Here is a 22,680-nt window from a genome sequence, read left to right as displayed (position 1 = left end):
GGTTAGCCCTCGTGTGTTTTATTAGAACCTTTAATGCTATTTGCATATTAAAGAGGGATACCTTCTTTGAAAATTTCCTAAGGGAAACTGGCTGGTATCTACATAAAAAGCGGGAAAAACTGCGGAAACGCTCATGCAACCATCCCTTTCACTAGGATTTGAACTGAGGTCGAAGTACTAGCGTTCAGCGATTGAATGCCGTACGTGGACTATGATAACGGAGTGACGGTGCATTAAGATGGCAGCAGCAGTATATAAGGTAAAAAAATGTAAAATGAAAATTCTAGCTTTCATTTGCAATAGTTTTTTAATAGTTTTATTTCTAAATAAATTAAATTCTTTCTTTAATGTGGTTATTTCTCTTTTCTATCCTAAACATAGTAGCAGGCTTATATTAAATTTCTGTGAACTGTGATATTCCAAAATTAATCCTTGCACGGGGGTTCTTATGTAACGTCAGTGATGCAGATACTTGCATAAAGCTTCAACCTGCAAACTGAAACCTAAATTAGTCAGCCGAAATAAAGTCTAATTAAACCTGAGTTAGTCTTAACAAAATCTTCAGACTGTAATCCACGCATTCCATCTCCGCTTCTCTTTTCTGCTAGCTTGCTCTCAACTACTACTTTTTCTTACTTTAGAGCTGTCATGAAAATAAATAAAGATACAAATATAATTGTTGAAGGTTGGGTTTATGGACTGCACGAGTTTAGCAATGTTTGCAGCTGTTTCTTTAAAAGTCGGCTTTCCTCGTTAACATCTATGTCATCATCAAAAATGATTTCATTATATTTAATAAACACTTATATATATGCAAATAGCATTTTAAGTAACTGAAAATTTAATGTTCTGTTATTTTTTAGTACTAAAATGAAACTAAAATTGTATGGTAAATTAACACGGATTGTTAATGTTAAAGTGGGTCTTCCATTATGATAATTAGCAAATGCAGTTCGTTGTCTAATGGATTACTACAGTGAGATGAGTTTAAATGGTTTTGATCTTCTCTTTTGGTATTTGTTAATTTAGCGGTTTTATTATAAGTTCGTTTACGATTTAAGATAATAGTATTGTAAATAACCCCAAACAGAGATAAACAAAATTAAATAAAAATTTAGCAGTTTTTCGTGGGATTTAGCACTTTTTTCTTGCATAAATTAGTGAGCAATATTTTTGGTAGGCAGTCACCGTGGGACTTCGGACCTATAGGTGTTTGTATGAAGATGGATCTTCATATCGATAGTAGTATTTTTAATTCAGTCTTTTTTTTACTAACAGGATTCGGCTGTATTTAAAGATATGCAATAAATTAGTTCAAGGGTTGTATAGCTGTTAGGCTGTATTTAAAGATATGCAATAAATTTTTTCTTGCATAAATTGGTGAGCAATATTTTTGGTAGGCAGTCACCGTGGGACTTCGGACCTATAGGTATTTGTATGAAGATGGATCTTCATATCGATGGTAGTATTTTTAATTCAGTCTTTTTTTTACTAACAGGATTCGGCTGTATTTAAAGATATGCAATAAATTAGTTCAAGGGTTGTATAGCTGTTAGGCTGTATTTAAAGATATGCAATAAATTTTTTCTTGCATAAATTAGTGAGCAATATTTTTGGTAGGCAGTCACCGTGGGACTTCGGACCTATAGGTGTTTGTATGAAGATGGATCTTCATATCGATAGTAGTATTTTTAATTCAGTCTTTTTTTTACTAACAGGATTCGGCTGTATTTAAAGATATGCAATAAATTAGTTCAAGGGTTGTATAGCTGTTAGGCTGTATTTAAAGATATGCAATAAATTTTTTCTTGCATAAATTGGTGAGCAATATTTTTGGTAGGCAGTCACCGTGGGACTTCGGACCTATAGGTATTTGTATGAAGATGGATCTTCATATCGATGGTAGTATTTTTAATTCAGTCTTTTTTTTTTTTTTTTTTTTTTTTTTTTTTTTTTTTTACAAACAGGATTCGGCTGTATTTAAAGATATGCAACCATTTCGGTGTTTTAAAAAATATTTATTTAAACAGAAAAATAATGGGTGAAATGTCTTGGTAATGCAAGCAAGACTCCAGAAGACAACACTGTTCTTCGGAATCAGCAAAATAAATATGCAAACATCCCATCCCTTGGTCTGATTCGTATGAATCAGACGTTGTTTCAGACAGCAAATGGCTTAAGGTGATTTATCGTACTAAAATAGACAGTGTACTTAGCTGGACTCAAATCGAGGAATCCGAATTGCCGAATCGTTGTTTTAGCACAAGCAGAGCCTAATTTTCACCCAGGCCCAGTCTTATGTAATCTCAAAATCATCCTATAAGTCCTCATAATCCTGTTTTTCTCGCTTAAAAGACCACAAGGACATCACATACAGAATGCGTTCATTCCTTACATAATGGTAAACTGAACACACAGATACTGTGAGCCGACTTTAAGATGGTCGTGCACAATTCCAGACAATTCTGATATTCTGCGAAGGTAGTTGTCTTAGATAAGTGATATTCATTCCCGTTATTGATGTATACTTTCAAAAATACTGGTTTTTTTCAAAAGGAAAGTTATCATTGAAAGAGTTTACTGTATTTTCAATCCGCGATGTAAACTGTTATAGTCATTTTAGGAAGCAACGAAAAGTAACAAGTGGAATTAAACTCGTTTTCATAGAAACTAAACATAATTAAAATAACAGAAACCTCAGTTCGATTTGCGATTCTGAAATATCTAAAATTAGTGTAAAATTCTCTTTTTGGTATGAGTTAATTTTTCGTGTAATACAGCAATTTCAACAAGCAAACGAGTTTGTCAGTTTTGCTTTATTATAAGATTAAAAGTGTATTACAAATAAATTTTCATATTCACATTTGAAACGCATTCACACATGGAAGGAAATACAATGTCAGAAAGAGTACAAGTTACCTATCTATCTTGTGGAAATGTAAGATTTCGTTTATTCCAAAAATTGCATTCAGTTTAGGAAATCAGCAATAGAAATCTTCGTTGGCCGTCCTTCATTTCTGCTCTATTGTAATCAGCCGGACTCTAAAGATGTCTTGCAACTAAAACTATGACTCAATGCATGCGAGGCACTTCAATTCAATTTAGCGGTGGTAGACAGTCGCTTAATTGCTTTTCCGTTGTCGGTGTATTTTGAAGGACACTGATTTAATGGAACAGCTTCGTTACGTGTCTTCGGAGTGTTGAACAAATTTGGTAGCAACATCGAAGCGTGAACAACATCAAGTACGTAGAAAGGGATTTCATTCATATACAAACTGTGTCGTCATGGCGCTTTGTCATAATACAAGTATATGGGAGCGTTCTAGGGTGCACGAAGGTAAACTATGTAAGGCTGTTTCCATAAGTAAAGACTATGAAGTAACATGGTTACCAATTTAAATGACGTTTTTGATTACCTAACACAAAGTTATTGTCATGTGAGAGGCACAACATTCTGGCAAACGCGGGAATCTCAAGGCTACAGAGGAATTTATTCGGCGTTAAACTGGTAGGGGTGAAGATGGCTATCATGCAAATGAAATCATGTGACGGGCTGAAAAAGGGTAAAATTAGGCAATATTAGAACCAGTAAAAATGTTTCTTTTTTATACCTATTAAATGTAATAATAATAATGCATGCATTAATAAACGTACGAGTAAATTCGGCAGTTCGAATTTTCGATAAGTCGATCTGAACATTTCTTAGATAGAAAAAGTTATAAAGCTTAATGCTGACATTTCTCAATATAGCGAATTTCCTTAGTTCCAAATGTACGATAAGACGAATTATTTTAGAATGATGCTGAGATTATTTTCTTTGCTTTTTTTCTCCATAAGCAGAACGGAAATATTATTCCGAAATCGCAGAATTCAAACTTTTCTGAGATTTTTAGTTTAACACTCCCAGGCAAATAAAATGCTGTTTTGTGATTATTTAAAAATATGCATAAAATTTTAATTTATTTTACAAATATGTCATATTTTTATTTGGAACTAAATGAAACTAGGTGCACGTGAGAAAGAAGAGAAGTCGTTTCCCATCTTATTTTCTGATTCAGTGTATGTTTTAAAAAAATAAAAAAGTATCCTCTTTAAAGTATTTTTCTTATACCATATTTGTATTAAAGCACTTAAGCTATACTTCTGCTATTGAAATGAAAAATAATATTACAAAATGTAGATAAAGCATTTATTTAATTAACTTTTATCACCACTTTCAAGTGAATCTTTGTCGTCAATTACTTAATGAAAACCATTATATTTTTATATCATTTGCCTATAACTTTAAAAAATTAAACTTCGTAATTATATTTATTTTTCAACATTTCTTGCTCACCGAAATAATTTTTATCAATAATACACGCTGTAATTTCTGTCTTTCTAAGGTAAATATATTTTGTATGTATATCCGGTGTAGCATCCTATGCACTTTTCAGAACTATTTTCAAATATCTCGAATTTTTTTATTCATCGAATTATTTTTTTTGCTGTTTTCAGTTTCGACTCCTTAAAGCTCGATTGGAATATGCAATAATTAACATATTAAAGCCTTATTTGAGTTTAATAAGGATTACTGGAGGTGTTAAAGCAACAAGACTTAGCGTAATATTCATAAATTTGCAGGACCTAGTGTCGAAGGTTTAACTCTTTGAGTGGCAGGAAAAGGCAATTAACTTTTTCAGCAAAAGACTTGTTTTATTTACTATATCAGGTGTTACAATGAAATTATTTGCGACAATTGCACATATTTTGTCCAAGACGCGTGAAAAAAATGACCACTTCTGGTGGTTAGTGTCAGTGACCACCGCCCACAGAACACATCCCTACAAATCAGTCTCTATGGTACTCATGGAAACAGTTTTTCTTTTTCAAGCAGTGTGCAACTTTGCATGTGCTGCATTCCCACACTGTTCTTACAGGCCTTTTTCTGCTGCTGCAGAGTGCACATCGCTGTGATGTTGTCTTCGATGGCTGATGCTTATTTTCTTGATGACGAATTGCTGCATCAACTACTGGCTTATGTTTCTTGATTGCCATCTAGTGAGCTGCAAGGCAACTTCAGAAACGGTCAGTCTTGAAAATCACTCACACGAGTGAGTAAGGCGTTCAATAGAAAAGGTGGTTACTACAGGTAACCACCGCTCTTCAAAGAGTTAAATAAAGAAACTTCTTCAACGACCCCAATTTCAATCCATCTTTACCCTCAAGAAAGTTATTTCACAGTTTTTTCCATTTTTCATCATTAGATGGCATTAGTAGCTGGACTCCCTTTCTCTCATTCTTATCGCCTAAGTACTTAAGCACTGACCAAAGAACTTCTAGGTACGTTCTTTGCAATGGCTTCTCTTTCGTCATTTGCACTTCTGCAACTTAAAAAGTTCTGTGTTTAAAACTAGGCCTGCAAATTTATGAATATTACGCTGATTCTTGTTACTTTAGCACCTCCAATAATGCTATTAAAACCTTACATAAGTCTACATATGTACTTTAGTTTGGGCACTAATGTTCATATGTACTTTTATTGTACACTGAAATAAAATGCTTTTAGTTTTCATTTTAAATTACATTTCAAAATGCATCTCTTTAAGAAAGATCTTAGAAGATATAGCATTCTGATACATAGTGAGAGGAATAAATGGGCAAAACTAGTTGATAACTTTTAATCTAGTAATTAATATGTATGTACTTATGGATCATACTAATAATGGTAAAAATAAATGAGTTAGTATTTTATACACCACGGCAACAACGTTTACCTCATACCGGCGTTTGTACTTAAAGCAATTTTCTTAACTCGTACATATATTATTGCTAGAAACACTTTTAAAATGGCTCGAAGTCATACAACACGCTTTTATATAAGAATAAAGCTTTTAATGTGAAGTCTGAACTCAGGCTGCGTGTATCGCTATATGTTTCATTTAGCAAAGTGTCGTCCTCTGGGGTTTCGGCCCCTTTGGAAGGTTTCCGAGAAGAGGCGAAACTAGTGTGTGGACTGCTAACGCGGCGTGGGTCTGACCCTGGGCTCCTGGCGTACATACAATATTTTCAGTAGTAAACTAATAAGATTTTAATTTTAAAACGTTGACTGCGTACCCATAACTTTGGTCTTAATGTGTTATTTGATAATAACTTGAAGATAAATATTGAAATTGTTGTAATAAATTTTTAAGAATTTTTTTCCCATGTTTACAGCACAGAGAACGGGTTCTATCCTTATTAGAGGAAGCTAGAAAAATAAATCCTACGCTTCCCGTCTACGAAAAGTAAGGAAGTACATTCTCTCATAATTTTATTATATTTAGAATTAAAATTTTATTATCATTATGAGTAAAATATAATTTTTAACTACTTTAATGCAATCATATATTTGTAATTAATATTTCTGATATATAAAATTATTTCTTCTAAAAAATTACTTCTCTTTTATACATATATAATATAATCGGTAAATATGTTGATGACTGACCGATAGCTAAAACAGACTGAAGATGGTGGTGTAGTAACAATTTGTAGATGGCTTTTCAGCGTAGGTACAAGGATTACTTTTACAGACAGACGTGGGCGAATACAGTAATTTATTGCTGGACAGCTAATTCTTGATTTACAGACTCTTCTTCACACATCATCATGGGTGCGATATGCACCACATCTTCATAACATTCTTTGCAGTTTATATCTTAGATTATGGACGAAGCAGAGAGGCGAGCCACGCGTGTTAGTAAGCAGCGAGCAAAGCGGAAAGATAGTGCGCTTTCAACAAAGCGTGATGTATGTAATCAAAAGATACTTTAATCTCACTTGGTGAAGAGCTGTCCTCATTGCAGGATTACATAAGAAAGCATGAAACTGTTTAATTGTGAAAAGACGCAGTCCCGAAAAGTTATTATAAATTATAAAATATCATATTAATATAGTTATTATAAATTATATAAAACATATATTTTTACTTTTAGAACAGAGCAGATACACAAATTAAAGTGAAGAATTAGGGGATTATTTCTAATCTAATTTCTTTGATTAACATACTTTATGTGTAACACACACACACACATATATATATATATATATTGTACATTTCTTTCATTTCGTTGGCATCTTGATTTTTACTTCATTTTTTTCTTATATTTTTCATTTATTCTTATTTTTAGTTTAAGTATTGTTGTATATGAATACTATATTTATTTTTTAAATTAATTATAATCAATTTTCGATTCGCTCGTTGGGGAATTATTTCACATTTCTTAACTTCTTTAAGACTTAAATTCGGATTTTATAAATCTGAATAGAAAATTTTAAATTGGAATGGGATTTTGTTCAGAAATGCAACTAACGAAACGCGCTCCTTGTGTATTGTTGGTCGTTGTGTGGAAAGATTCCAGTTCTCCTTGATAAGTCGAGATCATTCTATGGAATCAGCAATAATTCTCTTATTTTTTATTCTTTAGTTTGCATTTTAATTAACAATTCCAGTTTAATTACTTACAAATTCAAATTTTTTATTTTTACAATAGTATACATTTACTATCTAAATTTCACTTCACATTTCATAGGAGATATTTTTTCATGTATGTATTCTCTATTAAATTAAATTTTATCTTTCCAGCAATAGCACAGGATTTTACTTCTTAACTCCTTCTTAAATAAATTTTTAAGTTTTTTTTAACAGCTTATGTATCATAGATTAATATGTGTAAATTAATCTTATGTTTCATAAATTTAATGCATGTAAAATCGTTCAACATCTATAGCTACGATATACGTACTCAGATTTGCAAACATTTAACTGCTTGTAAAAAATTCTTAGACTTCTTTAACAAAAAGTTACTTTTATTTTAAGAATTAGAATTCTGGATGTTATTTCAAACCGCAGTGCTGTTCATTTAATCTGTAAGACTACTAAATCCAACTTTTATTTAATCTTTGGTGTAAGGTATATTTTTTTAATATGCCCATATATCTGTAATTTAATTCGGCAATTCCATAAGTAAATTTATGATGGTGGACCTCCAAAAAAGGATTAATAAAATAAATTTATATAGGGCTGCCAAAATTACGATTTACGATGTTCCTAGTTTTTTAAAGCAATTAATGCACCCTAATTATTATATGCTTCAAAACCTCACTTGTCCAATATAGACATGTCGGACGGAGTTCATATATTTTTACTCTTAATGTATTTGTTTTTTGTATATGTGTTTTTAATTCGGTTATAAGAATTCCTTTTTTCACTTTTATTTTTAAATATTTTCTATTTTTAAATAATTTAATAACATTATGTAAAAATGCTACTTGTTACAATTTTTTTACAACGTTTTGGCGTCTATTAGGCTTTACTAAGCGTCTATTAGGCTTTACTAAGCGTCTATTAGGCTTTATATTATTAGGCGTCTATTAGGCTTTAAACAACAAACGAAACACGACAAATGAAACACGAAAACCATATACACCCTCATTGGGATTCAAACCACGGACTTCCCGATTGCCAGTAGAACATACTACCGCTTACATCATAGAAACACACAGTGAGAAAGGAGAAATTCCATATAAAGTCTTGAAACCTAAGGTTTAGGATAAGGCTCATGGAACAGAAATGTCTGTAAATAAGAGTATAGCAATTAGGTTGCATTAAAGGCCAATCATGTCATGTGTTTCCGTTATTACAAGGAATTTACATTATAATCAATTTGATTATAACAATTATCATTATAGAGAAAATGAAATAAACAAAACTACGCCATAAAAACTAGAAATTTTCTCTAAAGGTGTAAGACCTATCTCTATTATTCCACATAAACTAAATTAAATCCTACAATGATCCTTGCTAATTCTCGCACAGGCGTGAATTAAATACCAGCACAAAAGAAAGGTGCAAAATAACCCTTTATTAATTCAAACTAATTTAACAGAAAGGCACGGACTTCGTGCGTTACAAAAACACCGTTCACTTGCGGTGGTAACTAAACTTAGACTATAATACAAGTCGAACCTGAAAATAAATAATGCAAGAACGCACTTCGATTTACGCCTAAGAAGTGGACTCATAGGAATCTAACCGGCGTGATACTAAACTGATAAGGCCAAGAGTCTTACTAGCGTGACCGCGAAATAACAACGAAACGTGCACTTGGCTAGCGAAACACACTCTGAATAAACTGAGATATTCACACATTTAAAAAGCACTTCGCTTAACTTTAAATTTACATCCTGGCGAGAGAATGTGAGGGGAAGTTGAGAAGTTTAGAACAGAAAAACGTTAAATAAATTTGTTATGCAATATAAGGAAAACCCTACAGAGAGAATCAGATTGCATCCGATCATAAATAATCTACCGAAATCCTTACATAAGCTGGGAAGTAAATAGCCAGAGAAAGCAAAAAGTATAATCCTTAGTAAAAATACAAAAAAGGAATGAAAAGACGACAGAGGAACATTTAGATTTTTTTTCTTATAACAAGAGTAATTTCAGTTATAAAATATATCTCGAGTTACCTCAGTTTGTCTTTCTGAAGAGAATGACTTTATTAGGAAATGTCATTGATATCATTGACAGTAATCTGAACAGTAGATGAACCTGGTAAAAATAACTGGGTCTGAGCACAATTCAGCATAAATTCATATTATACTTTGAAAGCTCGATTGCTGCAAGCAGACTTAAAAGTCCTGCTGCTTTACACTTTTAAATTTTTAAAATTATGATTTTTTTCAGTTGCTTTTAATGTTCCAATAATGTGTATATCACTGATCGCTTACAAAACTGTTGCTTTATATTTGGATTTTATGCTGTAGAATTGCATGGTATTGTGATCCTATGGTATAGAACAGAGTTTCTTAAATTGTGGGTCGCGACCCACAGTAAGGATCTCGGGACCTGCAATCGGGGGGCGCCAAAAATTTTACAACTTTGATAAAATTTTATAACTTATTATAATATTTTACAATTACCAAATATTTTTATATAATGTTTCTAAAAACAGATTAAAACAATACATATAAAGAAAAAAAAACGAAAACGTTTCGACGCATTTTTTATAACAAAAAAAGTTCATTTTACTTCAAAAATTAAAGTTAATGACCTAAAACTGTAATTGTATATTACAGTACAAATGAAGAACCTGATATTTTCGCTCACGCTAGTGTGAGCGTTACACATGCGTGTGTCACGCGTCTGCGCAATGCTTATGGGGTCCCACAAAATTTTCATAGTTATTATGGGGTACCCACTCTAAAACATTTAAGAAACCCTGGTATATAAAAAGTAGTTTAGTACACAAAATGCGCGCAACATTAAAAACAGCTAATATTAATTTGCTAATGCTACTATGTAAACTTACTTCATTATTTTAAAAAATATAAATAAACAAAACAAATCTTCTGCTTAAATTTTCTTTTTTTTTTTCTTTTGTTATAAATTTTTTTTTATAAAACTATCCATGAAATTTTTTTTACTTTACTTTAAGTAAATTAAGCGAAAAATTTTACATTTTTATGAAATCTGAAATATCAAATTGATGCAGGCTAGTTGTCGAGTCGAAGAACAGCCTGTAGTAAATAGATCAGTAAATTAATATTTCATTGATAACTTTTCAGTTAACAGTTATGTTGGTCAGAATTTCGTCTTGTTTACAGAAAAAAATTATTTTACTTAGAAACATTTCACTAAGTGCAATAACATTAAAAATATTTTCAGCACCTGGATCATATTTTGGCCATGAATCACATACTGTCGACTTCAGAAATAAAATATAAAAGATGAATGATGTTCAATAAAACAAAATTAAACTGTAGTAACTGTAGTAATAGATCAGTAAATTAATATTTAATTGATAATTTTTCAGTTAACAGTTATGTTGGTCAGAATTTCGTCTTGTTTACAGAAAGAAATTATTTTACTTAGAAACATTTCACTAAGTGCAATAACATTAAAAATATTTTCAGCACCTGGATCATATTTCGGCCATGAATCACATGCTGTCGACTTCAGAAATAAAATATAAAAGATGAATGATGGTCAATAAAACAAAATTATATTGATTTTATCGAGTTTTGGGGTGAAGAGATTTTTTTTGTCATTTGATTTAAAGCAACTACTAAGTCGAAAGAGAGGAGGGAAGAAGAAAAATATTTTTACCCCTTGTTGAGAACATTTACTAAAAAAAAACTTACTAAAAGCAGTAGAAAATAAAAACCATAACTACTACATGTTTAAGGCGTCGGGCTCTGACATGTCTTATCTGTTTTTCAAACGTACTAGATTGAGTTGTTCACTGCTTCCAATAAATGAATTTACAGCTTCAAAAAGGAACCCAGAAACTTGCAAAAAAATTGCTCATGAAAGAAATAAAAATGTGGCAAAAGAACTCATTAATTTACTGACAGTATTTCCAAGGTAAGACTGGAATTCTTAAAAATCGGGTGACCTACAACAGGTGAAATTTGGGAGGCGGGTAAAAGACAAAATTTGATTGATTTCACGTATATATCTAGATATGATAGTTTATTTCCCAGTTTACGCCACTCACTCAAAAAAATATAAATATAGGAAAATTTCGTTTTTTGAATTGCTTCGTTTCTGGGGGTAATTCGTAAAGTAAAGTATTATTATTAATCCCAGATTTGCCTCCGAGATAACACTGCCGTGTCAAAACCAAACTGCTAGATTTTAAGTGCACAGAACTATTTTTTTAATTTTCTTTATATTTATTTATTTATACTATTTATGTATTTATTCTATTTTAGCCATTTATGTATTTATTCTATTTTATTATCATTTCCAAAAAATGAATTCGTGTTTTTCCAAGGTTTTTATAAAGCGGAAACTCGTAAAATGAAGCATGACTGTGCAAGAAATCATAACATGAAAATTAATATGGACAGGTGCTTTGAGGATTTGATCTATACCAAATAACTTCTGCTTTATCAAACAGCTTGTGGTCGGTAGAATGTATATAATTGATAATAGATAAGCAATAAAATTCACAATAACATATATTTATTGGTAAATGTAAATTTATTTATAAATTGTATCGCATTCGGTTTTCGTAAATTAATAATTTAGAATTAATTTATCTAAATTAAATTTTGAATGTTCGAAGAAGGATGCTTTGTTATAGAAAAAATAAAGCAGAAATTTTTCATTTCCTTAAAAAGTTTTGATTCATTTGCTTGAGAAATTTAGTTTACATCTCTGATTTCAATGACAGAAAATCTTTTCTCATCTTTCCATTTAGTTTAGCTCGTGGACTTGTTCATGTGGATGGCTTAGGATTCCGTCGTAGCTATGCTGAGGAAAGCCTCATCGTGCATTATATTTGTAGGCAGCTCCATCAACATTATTCTGCCATAGGGCCGCAGTACGAACAACATCAACAGCAATGGAAGAAATACCTCCGGCATCATCCCACATTGCCGACTTCGGTCAGTAAGATTTTTATCATAATAACTTCAATATAAAGGCCATAAACCTGTAACATTAGTTGAATCATGCTATAGGCAATATCGAGCATAACTATCATACGATGCAAAATGAACAAGCGCCTAACTACTAGAGCAGTTTGCATTTATTAGCTACTTCATAATGTATTCTGGGCTTGTAAAACTATGGTTTAATGTAATCTTATTTTCAGTAAAACAGATTGAACGTTAATGGACATTAACGAATTACAAATCATCTTTATTATTAGCATGATATTTGCATAATTAGAAAAGGGTAAAAACAGCGGGAAATTGCTACTCGTCAATTATTACCAGTGCATTTGCGAAATTTTCGCATCAACTGTTTTTTGAAGTTACATTACTTAAATTATTTGCGTACATAAATCGAAATATTCCTTTATAGAGCTTTATATGATTGCGTAGTTATATTAATTTCACAATGTAACTAACAATTGATAACACTAAAATTAAAGACGGCAACACTATGTAATTAATATCAATATAAAGAATAACAATGTAAAAAAAATAAATGGTAATGTCTCCTGCTCTGATTCCGAGTATCTAATTTGTTTGTATTGCCCATTAATCTACATAAAAATTTGATTTACTCCTAAATGATTGGTTTTCTTCATTACGTATGTTCATTTTCAAATGGCTGTCTGTTTGCATCTTCAAACACTTAATGAGAAATAGTGATGGATATGTGCATTCTTCAAAAGAACGAAACAGACTGGAGCGTTCCGCTAAAAGAGGAAACTCTTTCATATATTCTCAGACATCCTATTCAGATCTCTTTAAACATCCTATTCAGATATTTGTAAGCATCCTATTCAGATCTTTGTAAACATCCTATTCAGATCTTTGTAAAAATGTAATTATAAAGTGGAAACAAGTTAGATTTATAAAAGCTTTAATATGTAAAAATTAATCTATAAATTTTATTTAGAATACAATACTGATATTCTACCATTACAGATTTTTCCGAATATATTCAATATTCTCGAATTTAAGGCTTTTCCATTCAATCGAAACAATAATCTGTTAATATACAGATTAATTTTACTTTTCACAGGGCACAAATTTCCCTTTTTGTAGATTCGTAAGCCTAAAGCTTCTCTTCAAAATTCACCAGTTTTCGGCCTATGCAATATTCCGCTTCTGTGACTGAAATATGAACGTTCAATATGCTGAAGTCCTGGAATTCAATACATTTGCCATTGGGTTGTGAGCCTTAATGCTATATTTTGTCATAATATCAGAAATATAACATTCCTACCTGTGATGAGAGAATTTCAAAGTCTCGCCCAACTTCTTCTGAGCCCATAGCATTTCCATATTTCATTCATTATCAACTCCTTTGACAGACAACTGATCCTTTAAAGTCTTTTATCTCAATGTCTGGCAGCAGTAGATGTGTCCAGTCCACGAGTCATTGTCTAGATTCGTAATTACAAACCAGTGATGTTCATTAATCACGTGCTGCATTGCAGTAATATTGCAGACTAGCTCAGCATACTGTTTATATCAATAGGTAATTGCTACTAGAATAGTACTAGTTACATAACTATTACACATATATGATGCACAAAGGAAAATAATGCATGGCCCAAATTTCAGTTTGTCATTGTTAAGTAACTTCAGTCAGCATTTTGGCTTAATATCAGAAATACAACATTCTTTCCTATGATATCAGTTTTCGTGTAAATCTCTCTTACGTACGTCTTTTATACATGCTGATGAAGGGAAAAGGAACAGAAAAACTTAGACCCTGGTTTTCCTTTCGTCAGTGAAATAGATACTAAACTTAATTATGAATTTCAACTTTGTTTTTATATCTTTGCGTTATATTCTCAAGCCCACGTGCTAACTTTTACTTATTTTGCAGAATTCATATATATGTTGTTTCAATTCCAGATTTGTTTTTTCATAGAAAGAGCTGAAGAATCTAGTCCGAAAAGGAATCCCTGCCCACTTACGTAGCCGTGTCTGGGCCACTCTATATCGATCTCGGGTCAGTGACATTATGGAGAGTAAAGGCCCACATTACTACAACTACCTATGCAGCCTTGCACCAGATGACGAGGTAAATTTTATTTCTCCATCTTCTCGGTTGCTAAACTGTTTCTTTGCCATGATTCACAAGCAATGTTCCTTCTATGCTGTGTGGTCGAGCATTGATTTTTGTGAAGCTGAGGTGGTGGTTCAACTTCCAAGTCCCACGTGGACTGCAGAGTGTCCAAATAATTGTAAATGCCTGTAAATTGTTCAAATAATGTACCACGATTCAAAAATGTATCATAATGATCATTATAACATTACGTGGCTATAAAAATATTAGAGGGAACATTGGCCGCAAGTTAAATAAGAATATTTCCTAATTGGTTATGAATCTTTTGCCTTAAAATTATAGGATATTGTAATACAGAAGAACAGAATTTTTAATTATTTACCTTGTTATTTAAAAGAATAAAAATTTAAAGCTTTGAAAACTTCTTATTGAAGCTTTTGAATTTGGATTATACGGGCTGTCTTAAATAAAAGTATACCCTAATCGAATTTCAGTACAATATTTCTTTTATACATGTAAAATATTTGAGGACATATATCGAACAACATTGCAGCATATGTAATATTTCTATAAAAAAGGTGTCCCTAACTGTATCGACACAAGTCAAATTAACATGCTTTCCTCCTTGATTTTGATATACTTTTATTCAGAACCTTATTTATTTCCATTTCTTTGAAGCATTTAAGTGCAATAGTTTAATTATTTGAAACAATCCTTAACATTTTATAATACTAATTAACAATTGCAGTGATCCCAGCCATTTATTGTAATATTTCCTCTATCAATAAGAAATGTTGATACTTTTCTGTTAACAAGGCAGCAGTCGCCAAAGTGCTTAATATGGTAGCCCATTTAGATTGCGTCATGAGCAGCTGCGCAATGATAACACACAGAATGTATAATGTGCGCAGTGCCAGAGCTGTGCGTTATGGGAATTTGTGCAGTTCTTTAGCATGCTTTTTATGGTAAAACAATCCCCATGTGTAGAGCGATCGGTTTTTCTAAAGAAAAGTCAAAGAATTTCATAAATCGTCATCACCCACAACCTTGCATTACGCACACTAAAAAGAATATATATTACACTTATTATACATAAAACAATTAATCTTTTCATGAAGCTTTATGTACAATTAAGGTTGCCGCCATCCAGTTAGATTTCGAGCCAATGTTTATGTTTGGCGCTAAGTGGCACCCTTTTAATAGAAAAGTACTAAATATTCTAATTACTGTTTACTAGATTTGTTCATTTTTTCCCCTTACTGCCATGCACAGAAATTCGCTGAAATTAAAATGGCAGATCCAGGTTATATTATGGGGCTTGTGTAAGCATTTTAAATATTACGAAGAGATAAAAAATTCTATTCAAATGTGAGACAACCATTTTGGGGTACTTGTGTATCACTGAAATTTTAATTTTACAGAGAGTTTCCCAACATAAAAGACAAATTGCTTTGGACCTTCTTAGAACAATGCCCGATAATATCCGGTTTGCAGATTCCAATGCTGATGGGGTAAGTCAACTAAGTTTCCTTAATTACATTAATGAGATATGTCTATTTATTTTTTCTATCGTGCACTTAGTAACCACTTTCAGTTATTGATAGTAAGTTTCTACCATTTCTGTATAATAATAGTTCATGTAATTATATATTTTAAAGATATTTTTGTATATCAAACAATAGAGGTTTTAATTTCATACCCTGAAAACCAAGTATTTCGCGACTTATCAAGCAAGACTTTCTTTGATTAATCCTTTTCAACCTTGTGCCGGTTTTAATTAAGATTCTTAGTTGTTAAGTTTCAAGAACGGTGAATTTCTTTCTTTAAATAAAATTAAACTTTAACACTTTCATGATACAGTCGAATCTCTCTTAACCGGTAGCAACGAGATGTCCTCGATTCCGGATATATGAATATATATTGTTGTAAAATGCCCAGCTGCTGTGAGATAGCTTCCCCGCAAAGATGAGTTAGGGGTGCCAGAAAGTGGCAGGTAAAGGCAGGATTGCATATTTTGCGCGATATGTCATAGACGGAGCGAGAACATTCTAAAACGCATTCATAGCGGTTTTCTCGGGAATATTCTCGAAGGTAAGTTAAAGCTCTCTCCCAGCAAGAAGACATCGACGTTCCAGGTCTGTTTTAAAAAATATTTTTTTTCACATGTTATGATTTTTGGTCCTAGCAAGGCCCTTTTAATAAAAATAATTTTAATATTTTTCTAGTCTTCTTCGCTTTGTATTAAAATTTTAAAATTAAAATTTTTTATCTACGTTAACAAAGTTTAAACTCTATAAGCTAGTAGGTTCTCCCTTAAAATCTTGTAAACTTGACTAATAGCAAATCGCTATTTATTTTATTTTGTACATTGGCATCACAAGACCATTATGTATAGTTTTTTCTTACTATTTAATGTGTTTTTTCAAGCGGACGCGTCGGGAACTGGAACAGCAAATTGAGGCTAAAATTTATGACTAAGTTTTTTTCAATTAATATTCAAAAAGAGTTTCGTATTCATTTTCAATTTTCTGTTTCGACGAAACGCGATATGGAATTAGCTGAATTCGAAAATCATTATAAAATTTCCCCGGAAGAGTCGGTAATGAGATTCGAATTGGGCTAATCTACCATTTACCGCTTTTTTGTTTTTGTATCTTTGTTTAAGTCTTATGTCACACTTTTATTCTCTTATTAAAAGTATGCCTTACCTTGATCAGCATATTACTTACAATTAGTTTTGAATTTCATTTGTAAATATTCTAGTGTTAATATTGTTTATTTAATGTTTACACTTTTCATTGCACTTAATTTACTTATGTTAAAATTATCACCGGAACCACAGTATCTAAGCCACTTTTGAGAGTAAGCACTAAGAATTTTCTTTTAACTTGTTTTCTAAATTTTGCAGCTTAATGCGGACAGTTCTTGACCACAAAGGTCTTCTTTTAATTTGTTATCTTTTCTTTAATTATTATACATATATATATATATATATATATATATATATATTCTGCTTGTCTTGGGAGACACTAATAGTGGGTTGAGTTTAGAAATTAGCTTGAGAGAGATCGACCGAGTCGGGAGCTGTACTTTAGTGCTTTGCTGTGAAGCTGTCTTCACTGTTATAGAAGGCTGTGTTTAACGTAGATTTTCGACTACTGTAAATGTGTCTTTCGAACTGTCCTGTAACACTGCCGAATAAATTGTGTTTTGATTCTTCATCAAGTGTTATCATCAATTACTCCAAATCCACGAAACCGTAGAATGCAACAATATGAATATTAGGGAAGTACTCGTTCAGCGACAGACTCTCAAACTCACAGGCTCAATGCAAAAGAGCTCGTTGGGGGGTACAGGTGTGCAATATACAGTGAGTTAGCTGATAAGAGGAAAGGCCGAGATAAGCGTCGCAATTTGATAAGAGATTATCTGTTCATTTTTCAGCAGTAATTTCCTTTGTTACTTAAGTTTTAGGATTCTTGGCCGCTATATTTTTCTTTAGATATCTTATTTTGAAATTTCTTTATTCATATGTACCCTTACGAATTTTCCATCTCATTTTCGACATTGAATATTTGCGTAAACTTTACTTAATTTTAGATTTAAATTTTTAATTTCTTCGTGCATTTTGAAAATTTTTAGTTTCCTATGTACTCTTAATTTTAATCTATTTCGTATATCTTCTGTTTATAATGATGTTTTCGTAATCTTAATACTTAATGCTACTAATTTTTACTGTTTTATTTCATTTTAAACAGAAGCCATAAGAAATAATTTAAGGTACGTAGGAAACTATAATTGTTTAAAATGTACGGACAAAATTATAAAATTTTACATCTAAAATTAAGCGGAGTTCATGTAGATAAGCAGTGTCGAAAATAAGATTGGAAATTATTAAGGGCACATATGAATAAAAAATTGCAGGTTAACATATATATAAAAAAAAAATGCAACGGCTAAAAATCCTAAAATTTATGTAACAAAGGAAATTACTTCTGAAAATAAATAAAATGTAATCTCTTATCAAATTGCGACGTTTATCTCAGTCGACCTCCTTATTAGTTAACTTACTGTATTGTAGAGTCATTAGGTTGTTTAGAAGCAAGACTTGAAAAATGAGAAACGCCTTCGCCGGCAGTCGAACCACGAACTTCTGGAATACACACCCAGCGTACAGACCACCACACCATGAAGGCATGCATGATGCAACCTGCACCCCCTGCGGGCTCTTTAGCTGTGCATTGCACCTGTGAATTTGAATCATGTTGCTGATCCAACGCTTTTCTACTACTTATATGTCAAGAATTTACCCGATGATGTTTCGTAGAAATTTCAATATGTTTTTCTATTTATCGGAAACGATTAAATAAACAACATCGAAAATCGTATAGATTATTTTTAATTTAAACGCATGCGCAGGAGTTTTACATTTCAAAAAACAAAATTAAGTAACATTTTAAAATTGGCATATCTATTACCTCATGAAAGTTATGAATTTCTTATTGTGACGATATATAATTCCCAACGGTTGCCTGTTTACAAGACTATTTTCGGAGTTTATAAAAATTCGATGTGCGTACAATAATGCGCCATAACGTCATAGGCTAACATAGATTAATACTGCTTGGCAAAACAAGCCTGCATCAGCTTACCTTCACGTAATTTTCTTGCTCCGCATGCTGACTGCACTTTCCCCTTCCTTTCTTTATCAACATCTTTTTCATGTCGCCAGTATATGTTTGATTATTTAGCAGTCCTCTTGAGGAAACTTGATGCGAACTGAATTTTATACATCCACCCAAGACTGCACCTCCTCTTCATTAACACTAACTTTCTCCGAACACACACTTAATCCAAGATGACGGGCACGGGCACTAGACCTGTTTTAAAACTAAGATGGTCTTCGTCACTGGACTTATCATTCTACGTATATATTTGCAGGCTACAAATTACGCCAACATTGTAGTTCTTTGTAACATTGTAATAACAAGAAGTAGTGTTCTTTCCATTTTTCCAGGCAAAAGACTAAGTAAATATGGCGTCCAGCAATGAGATGAATCGTTTCTAAAATAATGGATTCGACCTTCAAAATGGTACACATTGTGAGAGAGAACGTCCTACGAATATTTTGGTATGCTCCGCAGCATGCGCATGCCAAAATATGACTAACTAATATGCTAAAATATGACGATTGCGACTAATACGCGTAATGAGACAAAATGAAGACTATAAATGATTATGAGTAGAAAATGTGACTAAAATGACTAAAAAATGCCAAAATACGACTAGAAGCTGCATGAGCATGCCAGTCGTATAGGCATGCAATACTGTTTTACGGAGGTGAGTGTTACCAGATTTGTAGCCAATTACATATTTTTTCTTTATCTCATAGGCCTAAATTTCGAATTAAAATTTAGACCTTCAAAAGTGCCACTATTTTGAAATTGTCGGGTACGACAAATGTTACTGTATATATATATAAGTGCATTAAACTAATTACATTTTTAAAAATGAATTATTTGTCGCAAATTTTAACTGTCAGCTACAGTTGTTTTTAAATCATTTTTAATATGTAACATTTATTTCTGAAAAGATACATTAAAGGAGTTACTGTTTCCTAAGGAAAGGGGAAGAAGAAGAGCGATGAAGAGAAAGAAACTAAGTACCTTTATACATGAAATTTGGGAGAATTGGATACAAAAGTAACTTATGCGTTTGCTTTTCATTGCAAATATTCCTTAATTGTATAAAAATATTTCATTTAAATATATTATAAAGTAATTTTGATGAAATATTTTCATACAATTATCAATAAAGATTTCTCGTAGGTCGACATTTTTGCAATTTAAATTGGAAGAGAAGCACGGCGGTATAAAGCTTAAAACTAGGCAAAAAAGCAAATATGGATCTTGAATAAAACTGTGCTGATTTCGGAAGTCCAACAGTCTTCAGGAGCGAAAAGTTTAGCAAAAATGTTTTCGCTCCTGAAGAAGATTGACTTGTGACTGATGGCCCTCGAAATCGATTGAGTTTTATTCAAAATCTACGTCAAACTAAGATTGGCATTTTGGGGTATTTTTAAATTTGTGCAGTTGTAAGCTCTCTCCATAAAACAGTATTTAATGCTTCTGCTACGCCCTGAGATGCTTTACAAGTTCAAACTTCATGAAGAATTTTAGAGCTACATGTATTGAGAGCATTAATGTGTTTGTTTTGGACGTTTAAATCTGCTTTTCCCATAACACTGTTTCAGTGTCTAAACCAGACACAAAATAATTGATGCATAATCAGTTTTTAGCAGATATTTTTCAGTGAGCATAAAGTGTCCCGCATTGAAAGAAGTATCTCCACTGTAGGATATTCACATCACTCCATCACTTGACAATCTGATTGTTGAATTCTAACTGAATTTTATCAGCTTTATTAATTCACTGTTTTCATTGAGGTAACAGATAGTAATTTCATGTCCTTATGTAGGATTTTTTTTTTCCCCAGGTTCGTAAAATGCAAGAGGTTCTTCAAGCATTCTGCGTACACAATCCAGCCTTAGGCTATTGTCAAGGAATGAACTTCCTTGTTGGAATGTGCTTGCTATTCCTAGAACCAGAAGATGCCTTCTGGTAAATGTTATTTCCCCTACAAATTTAAGCTTATCTAAACATAACCTGATGTGGATCAAGAAGAGTTGCTAGACTACTAAATGCAAATGATTACTAAATGCTCTTACACTGCAGATGAGATAAGTTTCACATCTTTCGCAAACAAATTTGCTAGATCCACGTCTGGTTCATTATTTTATTATCTAATAACCAAAATGTTTTTCATATAAATTAATATAATTATTTTCATATTTTGTTTTTGAATATATATATTCCAAATTTATTTAGTAAAGTATTATCTTTGATTCGTTATATAACAAAGGTGAATTATAGAACGAACATGTGGCACTGCATCTTATGAATTAATTTATACTAACGCATTCAAAAAGGTGTAAAGTTAAAAACAATATGCAAAGTCTGAAAGTAGCATGAAAAATACTGTAATAAGCTGATTTAAAAAATCAGCTGTGAATTTAGTCAATTTTTTATATGATTTTCATTTATATTATTGTTATAATTTTGACAGAGCAGAATATCAATTTGTGTGCATTAATAAAATGTCTGGAGCTAAATTTGGAACATATCAAACTATGCATTTCTCAATATTGCTTTCTTCCTGTTTTGTTAACTACTGCGCTTTCTAGTAAATATTTGTCAGAATGCATTTCATAAGAGCTGTTCAGTATATGATTGATGCGTATTAATAAAGAAAAATAATATCCTTGAAATGGAAATTAAATAATTTCAGTTTTTAATTAATTTACTTTACATATAATGGTATAAATTATAGCACTAAAAAGAAACTTTGAGAAATTGATTTCTCAAAGAATATAGATCATTTTTTATGTTTTTCAAATATATATATGCAACTGATCTCTGATATCCGAGTGTAATAGGAAAATCAAGCCCTCCTACACACGCCACTGAAAATTCTCGTATGAATTTTGATTCATTATAAGCATAGCTACCAATCTTGTGAATTATTACCAACTATAAACCTAACCGATTATTATTACCAACTATAAACTCTTATTATTATTACCAACTATAAACTCTTATTATTACCAACTATAAAGTCTTATTATTATTATCCACTATAAACTCTTATTATTATTACCAATTATAAACTCTTATTATTATTACCAAGTATAAACTTAACCGATAACATAAAACAGTCGATTAAAATGTACTTTTATATGTATTATACGTATCACATGCTACAATCTTGCCAAAATAAGCTAGAGAAAAGGAATTGCAAGGGAAATATTTGAAGTAAACCAACTGTCACTCGGCGCTGAGTATGGAATCTTGGGGTTGCTGAATCAATAACCTAACCCTTGTACCAAAAGACGTTTCTTGAGATTGCCTTCATGTTCTAATCTACTACTCAGAAACCCATAAGGAAAAGAAATGCAACCGCAATATTTTACTGCATTTATCGATGCTTAGGTTTACGATCTAAGCATCGATGATGATGTCTTAAATGTGAATGCACGATCCTGGGAGTGCTGGATCAGTATTCTAACCGCTGGCACCAAAAGCGCAGATATGAAGACTGTCTTTATTCACTGCAATATT

At 31.8% G+C, this 22,680-nt stretch overlaps 1 protein-coding gene across 7 annotated transcripts in view; it reads left to right on the top strand.

The window, feature by feature from the left end:
• Positions 1–22,680, top strand: part of LOC118183197 (uncharacterized) — a 509,384-nt gene that overhangs the window by 335,127 nt on the left and 151,577 nt on the right. For all 7 annotated transcript variants that reach the window (XM_085809465.1, XM_085809466.1, XM_085809467.1 and 4 more), the window contains 5 exons: positions 6,196–6,266; positions 12,231–12,417; positions 14,366–14,518; positions 15,925–16,014; positions 20,999–21,123. In XM_085809465.1, coding sequence (XP_085665591.1) covers positions 6,196–6,266; positions 12,231–12,417; positions 14,366–14,518; positions 15,925–16,014; positions 20,999–21,123 — 626 coding nt within the window. The remainder of the gene's footprint in view (positions 1–6,195; positions 6,267–12,230; positions 12,418–14,365; positions 14,519–15,924; positions 16,015–20,998; positions 21,124–22,680) is intronic.

The sequence above is a fragment of the Stegodyphus dumicola genome, chromosome X2, assembly GCF_044657685.1.
Source record: "Stegodyphus dumicola isolate Sdum_Otavi_A_Nest chromosome X2, ASM4465768v1".
Classification (NCBI taxonomy): Eukaryota; Metazoa; Arthropoda; class Arachnida; order Araneae; family Eresidae; genus Stegodyphus; species Stegodyphus dumicola.
This window is presented reverse-complemented; position numbering and strand designations above follow the sequence as displayed.